This window comes from Lichenostomus cassidix, chromosome 28, assembly GCF_008360975.1.
Source record: "Lichenostomus cassidix isolate B80296 chromosome 28, HeHo_3.0, whole genome shotgun sequence".
NCBI classification, from domain to species: Eukaryota; Metazoa; Chordata; class Aves; order Passeriformes; family Meliphagidae; genus Lichenostomus; species Lichenostomus cassidix.
Window position 1 is genome coordinate 3,519,865 of NC_139508.1, and position 16,951 is coordinate 3,536,815.

The 16,951-nt window shown below is 46.6% G+C and overlaps 1 protein-coding gene across 1 annotated transcript; it reads left to right on the top strand.

Annotated features, from left to right (window-relative positions):
• The first annotated feature begins 542 nt into the window (after positions 1–542).
• GNA11 (G protein subunit alpha 11) lies at positions 543–15,119 on the top strand. The gene is made up of 7 exons (XM_085040751.1): positions 543–721; positions 4,858–5,042; positions 6,105–6,259; positions 6,973–7,101; positions 8,296–8,425; positions 9,174–9,327; positions 10,814–15,119. The coding sequence occupies exons 1-7, from the start codon at positions 586–588 to the stop codon at positions 11,002–11,004; spliced, it is 1,080 nt and encodes a 359-aa protein (XP_084896877.1). The 5' UTR covers positions 543–585; the 3' UTR covers positions 11,005–15,119.
• Positions 15,120–16,951: the final 1,832 nt, after the last annotated feature.

Below are 16,951 nucleotides of genomic sequence, written 5' to 3' on the forward strand. Positions count from 1 at the left end.
GGAGGTGGCGGCTCGGTGCTCGGCCCGGCCGGGCCCGGTCACGGGAGGGTCCGGTCCGGTCCCGTCCCGCCCCGCCATTGGCGCCCGGTCCGCCACCTTCCCACAATGCCCGGCGGTCCCGCCCCGCTCTAGGAACGCGCGTCCGTGCGCCCTCCCCCCCCGCGACCGGCCAACCAAACCCTGCGCTCCGATTGGCCGCCGTGCCCCGTCCCGCCCGTCCGGGCCCGCCCCGCTGAGCGCCGCGCTCTCCCATTGGCCCCGGCCGCTGCCAGTCAGCGCTTGTTTTCGGCGGCAGCGGGTTGGGTTGCGCCGGCTCGTCGGTGTCTCGGCGGAGCCGTGCGGAGGGAGCGGCGGCGCAGCCGGGCGAGAGCGGCGCGGGGGCGGCGGCGGCGCTGGCGCTGGGCCCGGCCGCAGCACTCGGGGCCGGGGCGAGGCCGGGCCGGGCCGGCGCCGCGCAGGGCGGGAGGGTGGGGAGGGAACGGGGCGCGGGACCGGGCCGGGCCAGGCTCCCGGCCGTGCGGAGGACGGTGGTCGGTGCCGGGGGGGTGGGGGGGTGGGCGGGGGCGTCCCGGCCGCGACGCGACCATGACTCTGGAGTCCATGATGGCCTGTTGCCTGAGCGACGAGGTGAAGGAGTCGAAGCGCATCAACGCCGAGATCGAGAAGCAGCTGCGGAGGGACAAGCGCGACGCGCGCCGCGAGCTGAAGCTGCTGCTGCTGGGTGAGGAGCGCGGCGCCGGTCCGGCCCCGAGGGCCGCCGCGGGGCCCGGCAGGGGCTTGGCAGGTCCGGGTGGCCGGGCCGGGCGGGGAGCGGGTGTGGCGGGGAAGCGGCGGGAGCCATCCCCGCCTCAGCCCGGCGCTCGGGGCCGCTCCCGAGCCGTGCGGGGCGGCCGCCTCATTGGCTGCCCTTTGTTTGATTTTGTGATGCGTTCGCTGTCAAAATGGGTTTTGACACAACCAGGAACTAAGTAGCTGAAATTCCTGGTTGTGAAGGCGGGCACGCACACGGGCGCGTGAAATTTGTCTCGAGGAAACGATTCTCGGGAGTGTGCCGGCCTTCGTTAGCGTGTGGAAATCCGCCGGTGGAGTTAGTGCTTTTCGGGATTGTCGGTGAACTCCTGGGCCTTGGGTGAACATCTGTGGAAAAACTGGCCTCCAGCTCCTAAACCACAGAGTTTCCCCTTGGGCAAGACCTGGGAGAGGCAGCCGGGCTGGGAGCTCGGTGTGGTGGTTCTGGAGGGGGACGAGGCAGTAGGAATGTGCGAGTTGAGTGTTGGATGAGGAGATGTCTGTGGTGTTCAGCGTTGCTTTCAGAGGTAGAGATCACCTGTGCGGCCATAAGAATCTAGGTCTTCGGATGGAAACACAGTGGTGTTCTCTGTGCGGATGGATAACTGTGCCGTGTTTAGATGAGTTTGGAGGGATGGGTAGTCAGTTGCAAGCTAAGGCTTGCAGGCACGTATATCCTTCTTTTGCAGTGAGTTTGATGTTCATGCCTAGGTAGCCCCCAAATTTAAGTTACAGTTTTCATGTGTGCTGTGATTTAGCATTGCTTGTGTCTCAAATACATCCTGCTTTGTGTCTTGATTACTGTATCATGTTGAAATGAAATCTGAAGCTGATCTGCTGGATCTGTTGACAACCCATTAAGGTCCAGCTGAAGGAGGAAACTGACCCTTGGGAAAATGAACACTTTGCAGAAGTGAGGGCTGTGTGTGCCCAGCCCTTTGGAGGGTTCCAGTACCAGCACTGGTGCCTGGTGATAATTATTAAGTAAAGGCCAGGGCTTTCCTTCTCACCCTGAATCCTGTTTGCTGTTCTTTGTGTGAAAGGCAAAATTGAGGGTTTCACATTTTTGCTCTTTGGAGATGCTGTGGCAGTTTCTGTAAGGCTTCTTAAAGATGAGGGAAGGTGTCCCTCACTCTCATGCTTCCCTAAAAGCAGTCCCAAAGAAGCAGCTGTGTCAAAATAGGTTGTCGCTATAGGATAGATCTGGGTTAAGAAGATCCCACTGGATCTAAAGATTTCACTTTAGAAATAATTCAAATTGCTCAAGAATCCTTTCTGCTTTTCTAAAAGATACAGATTCAGCATCAGTTTAAAAAAACATACAGAAGGTGGTTATGATTTGATAAGCAACACAGGCAGTGTTTGCTGGATGCTTTTCACTGGACACAGCACACTGCCCACCTTCATCAGGGACAGGTAACCTGTGTTCTCTCTCCTTGCAGGGGTTTCTTCTGTCTTACTCCTGTTCTATGGAGTTCTTACATTCACAAGTGTTAGTGATAGGCTTAGTGAGAGGGATTTCTCAAATCTCCAAAATTTTGAATGTGTGGAGGGAGTTTCCACCTTGTAGAAACTGTTGAATTTTTCTTGTCATTACATCTGGTGACAGTTGCTTTGTTGAAGCCTAAAATAGAAAATTGAGGTAAAGAATCACAGTGCTAATCAATGATGAACCTGTTAATAAGAAATTCAAGGTGTTGGACATTGCCATCTGGTATAAGGTAGTCATCTGTCTTTTTACTGGGCAGGGAGGATATTTTGTACAAAAACTATTTGTAATTAAGCATGGGATACTGTTGGCTGAGTAATGCATTTACAAGAGCCCATGAGGTACTTGGGGGTCATTAGGAAGTTACTGTAAACTCTGCTGCTTTCACATGTTGGCAGAAAAAATGGTGAATTCAGGTTATCTCCTGTCATATTAAAAAAAGGGTTTTGTGCCCTTAGAGTTGTAGGGAGCGCCCTACAGCTTGCCCACCAGAGCTTGTAAGCTGCTGGTGTAGTGCTGTGCTGTGTTGTTGATGCCTCAGGGGAAGTAAAAGGCACCTTAAAAAAAAAAAAAACCCAAACCAAGAAGCCACCACCACCAACCAAAACCAACCCCCAAACCAAAAAGGGGCAATACTGGAGTGACAGGAAGAATCTGTGTTTGAACATTTAAGTTCTGAAGCAAGCCAAGGTCTGTTGTTGAGGTTTCTCTTACATTTTCATTGTTGAAATGCTTTAAAGCACCACCTATTTTTTTTTTTTTTCCCTCTCAGTTTTGGTCGCTGTGGTAAAAGACAAGGAAGTATTTCTCACCACAGTGACAGAAACCACAGAAGATTTCAGTTTCCAGTTTTTCCCCCGCTTGGGGTGCACCTTTTGTGTTCGAGATGGAGATAGTTGGCTGCATATTGATAGTGTCTGCAGTGTTAATTTCTGGCTATGCTGGCGTGATTTCTGTCAGTTCTTGCTGTTCATTTCGAACATTGTACTTCTGGTTAGGTGCTTGTTGCTTTTATCTGAGCATTTTTATTTGTTTGCCTTTTAGCCTGCCAAGATAAAATGAGTAACCATGTATCTACATGCGAGCAGTAATTGTGTATTGGGATGAATGAGATCCTGCCTGAATCCATCTCTCCCCTGGTGTGAGGAGGACCTGGTGGTGCCTGTGGGGAGGGCTCTGCCAGCATTGTAACTACAGGTCAAAAGGATTGGTATCACTGATGTGATATATTTTGAGTTTTTGGTCTCCTTAGTCAATTGAGCTGGGCCACTGTGTTAGTAGAGGTGTGGGGTTTTTATCGAAATCCTGCATCATGATAGCAAATTTTAGAAGATTGAACAAAAGCACTCCACAGAAACATCCGTGGTGTCCATTTAGGCTGATCAAGTGTGGATTCAGCTTATCCCAAATGAGACCTGGCCTGTGTGTTCCCTCCACAAAGGACTGTGCAAGGAGTGGGTATTGCTGGGGATGTCCCAGTTGAATTGTGAATTTAGCAAGGCTGTGTAGCTGCGTGGATGCTGTCTGACGGCGGTTCTCTCTCCTCCTCGCTCTGTTAAAAAGTTCCCACTGTCCTTTGGTATCATCTGGTGGCCTTCACATGCTAAATGACACTCCTGTGGGGCCATAAATGTAGGAGTGGAAGGACCTGCCCGAGTGACGGTGCAGGAAGCCGGCGCTGGGAGAGCTGCCCTGTGTCGTGCACGCGCCGTGTCCTGCCCTCCCATCTGCTCCCAGCCCGGCAGTAAAACCTGCGAGAGAAGGAAAAGAAGGAAGCAGTGGCCTTGCTGAGCAGGCTGCAGCCCGTGGGGACCCAGGCACAGCACCGACAGCTGGAGCAGTGGCCTACTCTGCTCTCCCTGCCAGACGCCATTTTTAACTCCCTCGTATCCAGAGCAGGATTTGAGGAATCGTGCCACGATCGGGGTTGTGGGTTCAGCCCTGAGGAGCAAACCTCTGCACAGTAGTTTGGGATACAAGGCAGATGTGCTGACTGGGTTGTTCGTGTCAGATGGATCAGCAAGGAGTTTCTTGGGCTCCATTCTCCTTTAGAGTTGATTTTTTTTTTTTTCCCTGTTGTGTTTGGTTCTTCCCTATGAAAAGACACGTCGTCCATAAGGCAAAGAGAATTTTGTGCCAAATTACAGCCAAAAAAAATTCAATTTTTACTGGGCTTCTCCTGGCCAGTCACTGTTGTCTGGGTCTGTAGTACTTTACTGGCTTGAGAGTGTGTCCAGGCCCTTCCTGGCTGGTTGTAGCATCTTGCAGGAGTATCTGGGAATAGGTCAGGTGTGACGGGCAAGGGCCTCTTGACGCAGGACGTGTGGGAGTGGCTGTAACGTGAGATTTGGAATAAGTACCAGAGCTACATTTGAAGGCTGCTGTAAAGGACAAGGTGTCTTCCTTCCATGCTGTCGGGTTCGTAGTGGGGATGAGCAATCCAGGCTGCCTTTTACCAGTCTGGGAAGTGGCAAAAAGGGGACTGGGAGTAGTGTGTGCTTGGGTGTAGTGATAGGGACTTTCATCTGTTGTGGGCTTTGCTCCTGGTGGCTCCTAACTCACTCTCTTGCATTCTGTAGGCACTGGGGAGAGTGGGAAAAGCACGTTCATTAAGCAAATGCGTATAATTCATGGCTCAGGCTACTCTGAAGAGGACAAAAAAGGCTTCACCAAGCTGGTGTACCAAAACATCTTCACTGCCATGCAGTCTATGATAAGAGCCATGGAAACCCTGAAGATTCTGTACAAATATGAACAGAACAAGGTAAGTTTCTCACAGTTTTTGCATGTGGCTTTAGGCAGTGAGGATTCTAAGTTCCTGTTTGTTTGTGTCCTCCTGCTTTGCAACCTCAACCTCCCTGAACTCTTTTCCATAAACTTTTTATGACATTTTCTTGATACCCAACTCCTTTTACTTGGTTGTATTGAGGGATAGAGCAACTTTGCATGGTTGGTGCACTGGTCTGCCTAGTGAGTGGTGGAAGCAAGGGATTGAGATATGATGGAGGGGATGGGAGGGGTGTTATTTTTACTCATTTCAAGGATTCAGCGTTGTTAAATGTGTCGGCATTTTCTTTGCATATGAGTTGCTGTTCCTGTTGGAACTTGGAACTGCCAAAATACTTGCTGGACCCAAAAGATACAGACCTTTGCTGGTAGTTATCCCAGTTATCCCTGTTTCTGCAATCCATCTGTTTTTCTGATAGCTACTGACCGAGGGTATAAACCTTTCTTGAAGAATTTTGGTCTCAACCACAGAAACATACTGATTTTGGGACCAGGAATTAATTTTAGACAGATCTGATCTAAATTATTTTATCTTTTTGAGGGGGAGGACAGTGAGAGTGAGGGCATGCCAGAAAAATAGATTTTTTTTTAGCATATTTTCCTTCTTTTAGTGCTTAGTATCCTTAATATTTTCAAGTGAAATTGTATTTTGTGTGTCCTGTCACCCAGTATCTTGGAGCTGAGTTTGAATAATTATTTATAGGGACTGGATGGTGCACCTTTCCTGTCTGTGATGAGAATAGGCAGGGTGTGAGGAAGCTTTCCCTGTGCTTTATGTGGGGCATGGTGGAGGGGTTCTGATAAATAAAATCTGCCAACTTTTACTTACCATAACTTGTGCAAAATTTGGCATTGTTTATTTATTTGGGGTATTGGCAAAAGCCCCGTGGTGTGGATAATCACCTCACAGACACCAGAGGCTGTGGGAGTTACTCTAGTCCTTCCTTTGCTTAGCCATTGCAGGGTGGGCATTTTTATGCCCCTCAGGTTTTTAGGTTTTCTACTTTTTCTTTCTTTTCTTTTTCTTTTCAATCTGCAGGCCAATGCAGTGCTGATCCGAGAAGTGGATGTAGAAAAGGTCATGACATTTGAGCAGCCATATGTAAGTGCAATTAAAACATTGTGGAACGACCCTGGAATACAAGAGTGTTATGACAGGAGAAGAGAATATCAGCTTTCTGACTCAGCTAAATAGTAAGTGTACCATCACTGGCATGCAGTGATGGTCTGACAAATTGTATCTGTCCAAATTCTTTTTATTGACATCTAGAGTTTGTTTCCTTACTATTTGCTGCTTTTCCTGAGAGCATGAGGTGTTCTGGATGGTGTTCAAGGGTGTTCACTGCTTCAGGGTATACCTGAGGCCAGGATCTCTGCATTATTCCATCTGTATTGATCCCTTGGGCAGCAGAAGTGCTGCTCTTTCTCTTCAGGTTTGTCTTTGGCCTACGGGTCTAAATGGATGTGTAACTCAGATTTTATTAGTTATAAATCCATTAAGTTTGGCAATGTACAGAGGATTTTGCATTTATAAGTAAATAAGTGTATGATTCTACATTTCTAAGTAGAAAACCTCAGATGATACTTGATCCTGAAACATAAAGCATCTACTGTAGTTAAACTTTCTCTGTAGTAAAGATTGTCTCCCACACTCCTAGACAAAGTTGATAAAGTTGTGTATCTGTTTATCCTCCAAGGGGGCTGGCTGGTGAATAATTGTCCCCCAAAGATGTTTTCTGTTACCTTCTCTCACCCTATTTTAAACAATTCAGACAACTTCTGCCTTTTCTCGTTACGCTAGGGAAAGACTTCATGTAGCAGTTTTTACATCTGTATTTTTACCTGCAATCTAAGGTAGTTTTTTCTTTTTCTTTGTTTTTTTTTTTTTCCCACTGTCCTGCTTGCAGCTATCTCAGCGATGTGGATCGTATCGCTACCCCAGGATATCTACCAACTCAGCAAGATGTGCTACGGGTTAGAGTTCCTACAACCGGGATCATAGAGTACCCCTTTGACCTAGAGAATATTATCTTCAGGTACTGGAGGTGTCTTCATGTTACAGATGAACTGGCACTGCAGGGAGATGGTTTCAGGAAGGATAAGTTCTGGGTTGCTTTAGGGTGTCCAGATGCTTTGAGTGGATGTGTTGTGCTGTGGAATTATCTGCTGGTGGGTGCTCCTCTCGTTGGAGTGGTCTGATGTTCTGGCTGTCAGAAAACAGAACCTGCTTTTGAGTCAGTGACACTTCAAACCCAGGGAACCATCTTAGTGGCTGTGCACTGCTGGCATCTGAGGCTGAATTCTTGACTTGTGAGGCAGCTGGGGGAAGTGTTGAGAGCTGAAGCCACCAAAGGCTGACACTTTAGGTGCAGAAATACTTCCCTGTACCCAGACCTGCCCTGAGAGGTGGTTTTCTGTGCCTACCTTGTACTCTCAGGATGGCACCAAAACTTGCTGTCTGTGCTGCTGCAGCAACAGATGGTCTTTGCCAGCAACAAAGCCTGGCATGACCAGTCTGAACACAGCAATATTCTTGTGTTTCCTGCCTCTCTGGTGCTTGGGTGCTCCCTGCCCTTCCCCATTATGCCAGAGAGGAATAAAGGAGCTGCATCCTCTCTCTTAAACCATTTGGTTACAGAGATGCAGAAGGCTTCTCTCCCTGTTCTGTTTTGCTGACCTAGGGAATAGCTGTAGGATTTTATCAAAGGTGGACCACGTGTGTGGCACTTCAGGTGAGTGGCAGAATAATTTCAGTGTACTGTACAGGTAGGACTTGGAACTGAGAGGGTGAAGTGCGTGGCTGTTAAACAGCACATTCCAACAAAAGTGTAACAACTAAAGAAAGCTTTGGGTGGGGGAGAAGCTTTGAGGCAAGCAGGTGCTTTAATTAAAAATAAAAATAGTTTGCTCATGTGACAGAGCACAGTTTTGAAGGACTTGCCTTTTCAGACTGCGTAGGAAACCAGAGCAGAATGCAACAAAAATGGCAGTGCTGATTTCTGGGGGCTGAATTTGGCATCACTCACCTGTGGCCATTCTTTCAGTTTGATGTATTTCTGCAGCAGGATATTTTGTAAATTTGCTGGTTTTGTTAGCAGGCAGATACTGTCACATCCCCATGCCAGGTTAACTGAAATGGTAAAGCACCAAATTCCTTCTCATTGTTTGCTGGTCCTTTGCCAGAGAACTGCAGCAACCTCTGTGATACTCTATGTACTTCTCTTCCTTAGAATGGTGGATGTTGGAGGTCAAAGATCAGAACGAAGGAAGTGGATCCATTGCTTTGAAAATGTGACTTCCATCATGTTTTTAGTAGCACTTAGTGAATATGACCAAGTTCTGGTGGAATCGGATAATGAGGTGAGCCAAAGAATGGGAACTCTGCAGGAGGGAGGAAGGAAAGGAGGGAGGAATGTCTTTCTAGTTTCTTGGAGGTTGGTACCCAGGTGCTTGATGCCAAGTTGGATTAGCAACTATTATTGGTTTTGGCCTTCAGTTCTTGTTGCAAAGGGAACATGAGCCTCGACGGGTCATGATGTCCCTGAGGATGGAAAAAGCAGAGGGCATTCAAATCATCTGAACTTCTCAAGTGCAAAATGAAATATTCTGAAGTTGCAGAGTCCCTTGTGCTGTGGAAGGCACTGTGCAAGTGCTCTCAAATCACCCCTTCCTGCACTGGGTTAATTCAGGCTTTGCTGTCTTGTGAGCTAGTGCCTGGACTTCTTGAAGTTGCAAATCTGATTTTTGGCACTTGTTAATAGATTAAAAACATGCTGTTAGATAACAGTAGTTATTCCTTTTCTAGTAGACAAAATATGCTCACAAAGTGTCATTGGCCACTTCTCTCACATGACTGTGAAAGCATAAAATGACTTTTAAGTCTTCTGAGATGAACAGTTTGGTAATTAAATGAACCTTGAGTCCCTCAGATTTTGCATTTCCTTTCCATTTGCTGATCCAGCTTGAACCAGAATCTACCTGGGGCCAAAGTTTCCTGTGTGTAGTATTTGAGATGTTGAATTACTACAGATCTGAGTGCATGTGCAGGCAGCAGAAAGGCATTTTAGTGTTCCTGTGTGAAAACGGGGCTTTCTTTTTCTGATTTCAGAACCGGATGGAAGAGAGTAAAGCTCTCTTTCGAACCATTATAACTTATCCATGGTTCCAAAATTCTTCTGTTATCCTCTTTCTCAACAAGAAAGATTTGTTGGAAGACAAGATCCTGTATTCCCACCTTGTTGACTATTTCCCAGAGTTTGATGGTGAGTGGCTTTTAAGGGGGAACGCTCTGGGATGGAGGTGATTTGGTTAAAAATCATTTGTTTCTTAAAGAAAACGGGGATCTAGAAGTGGAGAAAATATTAATTTGAGAAAGAATGCCTACAGCAATAGGGAAACATCACAAAAATATCTTAATCAGGCATAGACAACTTGAATCTGATAAGATAATCAAATAATGAGCCTCTCCTAAATGAAGAATTACCCCCTCCAATATGCAGTGCAAAGTATTAAATAATGGAAGTCTAACTTGTACAAATAACCAGTTTCATAAACATGACAATTTACTGGTATTGTGGACCTTTGAACCCTCTAATCAGGAGGTGACTTGAGTCTTTGTTTTGAGAAACTGACTGGTTGAATATCCAAGTTGTTCAAATGATGGTGCTAAAAAATCCTCAGGCAGCATGAAATTCTTATTAGCATGCCATCTGCTGTTGTGGGAAAATAATATCTATGTGAAACAGAGAATTTCCCATCTGAAACAAAACTTCTTGGCCAAAATAGTATTTCAGGCTCTTCAGCTGAGTGCGTTTTAAAGCTGGCTGGTAACACCTCTGTATAGGGCTGAAAAATAAGAGGTAAAGGAAGAATTACCATTTTGCAAACAGCTTTCATCTTTTAAAGCACCAGTGAAATTGCTCTTTTTCAGTTGTCCTCCCACATCTGGAGTTCCTGCTTGGGGCACTGGTGGGAGCACCATGTTTTTACAGCAGGCTGGGGATTGCTGAAGAGCTGCTGCCCCAACAGTGCCTTCTTCAAATGGAGTTTAACAGCTGGAGACAGATCCCAGCTTTGGGGGGTGTGCTGTATTTTCATTTTTTCCTACAAGTAGCTCCTTCAGGGATGCTGCATGGCCTGGGAGTGGGAGGTTGCCCATGGGCTTTGCTCTCAAGAGATGGCATTTGCCATGGGGAATGCGACAACAGCAGTCCTGTGGAAGAAATAGCAGTGGGTGACTATTTTCTGGGGATCTGTCAGCAATATGGATTAAAAACTGGCTGAAATTCCAGTTTTTAACTCCTGTGAGGTGACCAGTTGGATAAGACAGGCTGTATTTTTGACTGGCAATAACCCTGGTTTCCAAAATACACACTGGTGTCCTTCAGCCTATAAGATCCACCTGTATATTAGGAAGAAATTTACACCCCATTTCCATGGGAGAGCATTTTGTGGTGTCTATCCAGCATCTGCCACTGTCACCCAGTGGATTCTCCCACCCAGGGTTGTTCCAAGGATGCCAGAGCAGGGTCTGAACTGACCCATCAGTGTCTGCAAAGTGCCCAATACCCTTTGTGGGATTTGACAGCTGAAAAGCATAAGACACTTCAGCTCCTTTTATCCCATAAATGATCTTAATTTCTTCTTTAAAGCTCTGTCACCCATAGGAAAAAGTGCTGATGGATCAATTGATGGATCTGGGGGATGCATGGGAGTGAATCCATTCACTGGTGTCTCTGTTTGCTGCAGGCCCACAGAGGGATGCACAGGCAGCCCGTGAGTTCATCCTCAAGATGTTTGTGGATTTAAATCCCGACAGTGATAAAATCATCTATTCCCATTTCACATGTGCCACAGACACAGAAAACATCCGTTTCGTCTTTGCAGCTGTCAAGGACACCATCCTACAGCTCAACCTGAAGGAGTACAACCTGGTTTGACCTGCTCTGCTCTTGCCCCTTGAGAGGCTTCTTTGTGAAGAAAAGACAAAAAAATGAAATTTTAAATATGACAGGAAAAAAAAAAGTTTTAATTTTTGATGATGTAATGATTGCAAATTGTCTGATCTGTGGAGTGGCAAGTGCTCAGTGTTATCCTGGAGTCTCATGTCTCTGTCCACAGAGTAGTTGATTTCATATTTTTAACAAATTGCTTTTATGTCACAGTTAACGGGGATATGCCTCATTTCTTCAGCACCTTGCTTACTTCTTAATTTTTGCCAAGCAGCTAAGGCAGCCTCATCTTGATCTTTCCTTTGTTGCTAAGCCACTTTTTTTTTTTCCCCCCTTTCATTCCCGTGGTATATGTAGAGAAAAAAACAACCAAACCCAACACTTTCCAGCTGAGATTGTGAATTCACTGGACTGTGGGAGTGCAGAATGCTACTGGTCCCTTTGCCTTGTGCTATAGGGTGCCTCTGGTGTAATTTGCTAATCCTGCTTTACTTCCCCTCCTTCTTTCCCTTCCCTTCCCCAGGACACGCTCCATGGTTCACTGTGATGAAATGTTGGGGAGGAGCGATTGCTCTCCAACTATTGTGCAAAAAAAAAAAAAAGAAAAAGGCAAAACAAACAACAACAACAACAAAAAAAAGCCATCACTTTTCCATTCTTTATATGTTCTGAGTAATTTTTTGTTATCAATTATAAAAGGTATGGAGACTGTGATTTTTTTTTTTAAATTATTGATGTTCTATACATAGTTTGCTATGTGTTGCTGTATTTTGTTCATGGACTACAGATGATGGAAGCTCTTGGAGCAATAGCTGCTGAGCCTGGGGAAGTGCCTGACTGTAATTGTTCTTTTTTTTTAATTTTAAATTTTATTTTATTTCGTTTTTATTTCTTCTTTTTCACATACATAAACACATCCCACCCACACCACAAGCGCGTGGCCGGGTGCACACAAGGCTCAGTTTGCAGAGAGGAACTGTTTTGTTGGGTAGAGTTTTTGACATCAATGAGCAACTTCTCTATGCAGCAGTTACCAAAAGCACACTGAGTAATTGTGGCATTCGAACATCAGACTTTGCCTGGATTGAAAATCTTAATCTCGTGCCATCCTCTAGGTCTTTTCTTGCTGCCTAGTAGCAAACAAGCCTTGTTTTATTGCATTTTGTGCCAGTGTGTGAATGACTTTGTAAGAATTCCTCAGCCTTGTCCTGCTTGCAGAGTTTTAGAGAGGACCAGAGCTGGTGGGTGACAGACTTTGGGACACCGGTAGGATTCTTACTTGGGAAGACTGAGGATAGCTCTTGGAGGGAGCAGCAGTTCTCTGTCTCCCCTTTTTATGCATTCCCCTGAGGCACACCTGCTGTGTCCCTCTTTGGAGGAGTATGGGATCTTTGGAAGACTTGCACACATCCTTGCTCCAGGGTGCCTGTGGATTGAGTTACAGCAGAGTGGCTGCTGCAGAACCCAGAGAGTCCTGCCCTGGCTGCACCTGGTGCAGCAGGAGAGGAGAGGCAGCAGCACTTGCTGGAAGGCAGAGTGGATGTAGTTTTGGATTCTAAATGCCACCTGAATCTCCACTGATCAGGAGGATGGGAAGCCTTTGCACATTAGAGAGCTTTATTTTCCAGGAGCTGAGGCGAGTCAAGGTGCTGAAGGGCTGTTGGCAGCCTGGGAGAGAGAAGTGCATTGGCAAGGCAGGGAGAGAGTGGGAAGCAGGAGATGTGACCCACGTCTGGACGTGTGTCAGTCAGCCATCACTGATGCTTCTGTTTCAATTCCAACAAGTAGCATTGGGTCCAAATTCTCTGGATCAACCAGATTGCCCCCTTGAAGGCTGCCAGTAGAAAAAAAGCCTAAACGAGCTGCACTGTTGAAGGGGGCTGTTGATATTTTGTCTCTTTTGTAGACAGAGCACTACATCAGTGTTTTGCACAACGTTGTAAGAGTAAATCTAACTGTCTGAGATGCTTAAGATGCTTTGATCTAGAACACTAAAATATGGAGGGATATAATTCTGAATAATTCTGTTGATAGGTCCCTCTTGTTTTCCAGAGTAGCCGAGCGGAGCCTCTGTATGCTCAGAGCACTACAGAAGAAAGCAAGCTCTGCTCCAAGTGGTTAGAGAGCTCAAGTTGGAACAGTAGCCATGGGACCAACAGTTGAAGAGCCAGTCTGAGTGCTGATGCTGAGGGAAACATAGCATCTCTTTAGACTAACCATGCTCTGGACTGCATTTAACCTTTGGGAGGAATGAGAGGGATTCCCATGTGTCAGACAGCTTTGCATCAATTTTATTGCTTTTTTTTTTTTTCATCTTTATGCCAAAATGATCCAGTTTGTAGAAACTGTCTTATAAAGAGGAATTTATAATCATCTTCATGTATTCTAAGTGCTGTTCCTCTGAAGCAGAAGGCAGCACCAGCCTCTTCCGCTTCTGTGATCCTTTTGTAAATGGTTCACACTACAGCTGTTGCCAGCAACGAGCCTGGCACTGAGATACACAGGTTCTTGGAAAATAACTTCCCAGAAGTTTTTCTTTTCCAAGGTGAATGATGGTGGTACTTTCCACTTGAATCAGAAACTTTTTTTTTGTCTTGTTTTGTACCTTCCCCTTTCTTTAAGAGCTGCTGCCCTGGCACAGGAGGAGGGATCTTGGCATCTGTCTCTTGCAGAGTGACTCTGCATTGTCGTAGGCAACTGTGGGAGGCTGTGGGCACAAGGATTTAGGGAATGTGCTGTACCTTATTGAGCACCTGCTTGGGGTAGCTGTTGGCCTGAGAATCAGGGCGGGGAGGGATGGGCCGAGCATTGCGCAATGGCTCTCGCTGAGTGAACTCAAACCTCCTCCTGGATTGGGGTGGGAATGGGTCAGACCTGTGCACGTCACCTGGAGTTGTCTGTGACTGTATCATGTGTGAGAAGATACCAGTGTTAGCACGTGCTTTCCTTAGTAAGCAGTTGCTTGTGTGCCTCCAGCTTGGCCAGTGAAGTGTTCCTGCAGAACTGGCTCCTGTCTCTGTTGGCTGGCAAATGCCTGCCCTAGCAAAAGTGCCAAACCTTAAAACCAAATTTGCCTGTATCACCCTTTCTGAAAGTGAGGCCTGTCAGAGTTCTCTGCAGGTTGAGAGTGGCTTTCAGAAGAGAGGTAAAATTGGGTTGTTGTAGGGAATCTAGAGCCTGAGGAGTTGGTCTCCTTGCTAACCTCTGCTCCTTGTGCACTTTTAATCTTTGTTCTGTTGAAGAAACCAACCTACTTTGAACTAGTTTGAAACTTGAAGTCAGTGAGCAGAGGACCATCCTTTTTCCTTGCACCATTCCATGTGGATTGGCCATTCCTGGTGAGCAAAAGCCCCTTCCAGCTGCAGCGTGTCAGCTCCTGCCCTTCCTGCCTCCCCCCTTCTCCCCGAGTTGGATTCTTTGGTCTCTTGTTGTTGCTTCCTAGCAATGTTGGCCTTGCGTTCAACTATGGTTTTTCTTCATGTGTTTTATTGGTTTAAAAAAAAAAAAAAGGCAAAAAAAAAGACCAAAAAAAGAAAAAAAAAGAAAAAAAAAAGTACTTCCGGAGTGTGCTGACCATTGTATTGTCCTGTACAGAGCCCAGGTCGTTAGAGTCCAGCAGAGATAAAGTGTGTTATGCAGCACCCAGTTTTTTAAGAGTATGGTTTGTGCCAATGCCCCTTCTTTAGTAGTGCCAGAGACTCTTTACAAGTGCCAATGTGGTGGAAATTATTTGGTTATACTTGTATATTATAGGATCCTGATTTAAGACAATTTAAACATTATCCTATTTAAAAAGAATACTATATAAAATGCTGTTTTTAAACCTTGTCATTTGCAATGCATGTATTGTTGTGCGTGTTGGGGGGCGGGGAGGGAAGAGGGTAGGGTAAAGGAGTTTCTGAATAAGATGCCCAGTGTCAGGATCTATTCAGACTCCAAACTGTCTCATTCCAGTCCAGGAGTGTGATTGTTTCTTGGAATGATCCCACTCTGACTGCTGGGCAACACGCTTATTACAGAAATATCTGATGGAAATTGATTTTCATATCTTTCTCCTGAAATAAACTCTCTGTTTGAAATTGGAATAAATTTTGTTCCTAAAAGCCGTGGTTGTCGTGTGTGTGTTTCTTCACTCCTCCCCTCCCCTCTCCTCCTCCCTGGTTGGCTCAGTAATTTCTGTACCCTGTGGGACCTGCAGCTTATGGAAGCAGCCTCTGCCTCCTGTCACAAAATCAGGATTCTGAGGCATAGAAACAAAGCATTTTCGGTAAATAAAAGGTATAATATGCCATAATTATATATAATGCACTGCACCAATAATTCTGGAGGGTGAACAGTGCCTGACTGGGGTTTTAAGTTGCAGGGGTGCAGTGGTGGCATCTTGATTTAAAGCTTTCCAGGATTATGGAGTAGGATTGCTGAGTGAAGTTGTTGGTGTTTGCTGCTGCCTCTTGCTGTAGTGTCAGCCCATTGCAGGCACAATTCCAAACAGGATATCTGTTGCCAATAGCAGGAATGTTGGTGGGACAAGAACTGCTTCCAGTCTCGTCTGTTAGAAACGTGGACTGAAATATGAAACATGGCTTAAAATTATCCCTTCAGGAGTCCAGGGACGGATGATTGTGAAAACTTCCACAAAGTGATTTCCTGAGATGGAGTTCACAGAGCTTAATTCTTTTTCTCTGGGCTCATTCTCCAGGAATGTTGCATTAAATCAGCTGGGAGTGGGTAGAGATGGCCAACTTCCTTTATTGTAAAGGTTTCCTGTGTTTTCAGGAAACTGCAGCTGAGGATGTTCTGCTCCCTTCAAGGTGAAGCTGCAGCTCCTGGGCAGCCTGAGGCATTTTGTTGGCTTCCACCAGGACAGGAACTCTGCTCTGGTTGCCAGAGCCCTGGCAAGGACTTGTATTGTCAATGTTTTCTAGTTAGGGGTGAGGTTTTTTGCTTTTCTCAGTGGCTCTGTCCCCTCACCAGCTGGGGAGCAATGTCAGAGCTCACTGCCCCTGTCCTCAGCTCTGTGTTATGAGTCATGTGCTGTTCTTTGCACAGAGCCAAACATGCTGTTTAAATAAAGCAAAGCAACAGGTTGAGGCTTTTCAAGGAAAAAGGTGAAGCCTTTAATGCCCAGTGTTCCCAGCTGGCTCTGAGGGCCTCGTGTTTTGGCCTTTTGCAGCTCCAGGTGTGTGTGGGGCTGTCTCTGGAGGGTGGCAGTGGAGGAGCAGCCCAGGGAAGGAGGCAGCTGTGGCAGCAGCTGAGGGAACAACCCTGCAGGAGGCTCACAGTTGCTGCTTTCCCAAGGATCACTCCAGCCCAGGCTGGATAAAGTGTTCCCAGCAGGACAGGGAGCTTCTCCTCACCTCCACCTCTGCAGCTTCTCTGATCCTCCAGTGCCCATCCTGCCCGGAGAGGTCTTGGGAACGTGGGAGGTTGTGTCATGAAGCTGCCACTGCCTGGAGAACTCCTTTGGCCTGCAGTCTGCTCCAGAGGGAGGGACTCAGCACAAGAGGGCTGCCAGAGCTGGGCTGTGGGCCAGGGGAGTGTCCTGATAAGGTGAGCTGGCCCAGGGACTGTGGCAGTGCTGGAAATTACTTTAAACCTCGCCATTGGATGTCCCTGCTGACACCAAAGCAGGTCCCTGGGATTGTGTACGTGGTGGAGCAGACATTAACAAAATCAATTTTCATATTTAAACAATCCCACGTGGAAGACAAGGGCAAAGAAGAGGGAGTTTGGGATTTGCCTTGTCCTTGGCTCCATCATCCGTGTAACAGGAGGAAGCTCTTTCCTTTGAGCATTCCCTTTGCCCTCTTGGGAAAGAGAGTGAAGTATCTGTCCAGCACAAGAAGAGTAAAATACCATGTGTAATTTATAAAGCAGGAACATAAAGCCTCCCCCCTCTCACTTCAGCCTTCCCCCCTGTGTAATCCTGGCCCCA

Coding starts and splice junctions, on each gene's coding strand:
- GNA11 (XM_085040751.1), top strand. CDS start 586: ATGACTCTGGAGTCCATGATGGCCTGTTGCCTGAGCGACGAGGTGAAG. Junction 722..4,857: donor GCTGAAGCTGCTGCTGCTGG/GTGAGGAGCGCG, acceptor TGCATTCTGTAG/GCACTGGGGAGAGTGGGAAA. Junction 8,426..9,173: donor TGGTGGAATCGGATAATGAG/GTGAGCCAAAGA, acceptor TTCTGATTTCAG/AACCGGATGGAAGAGAGTAA.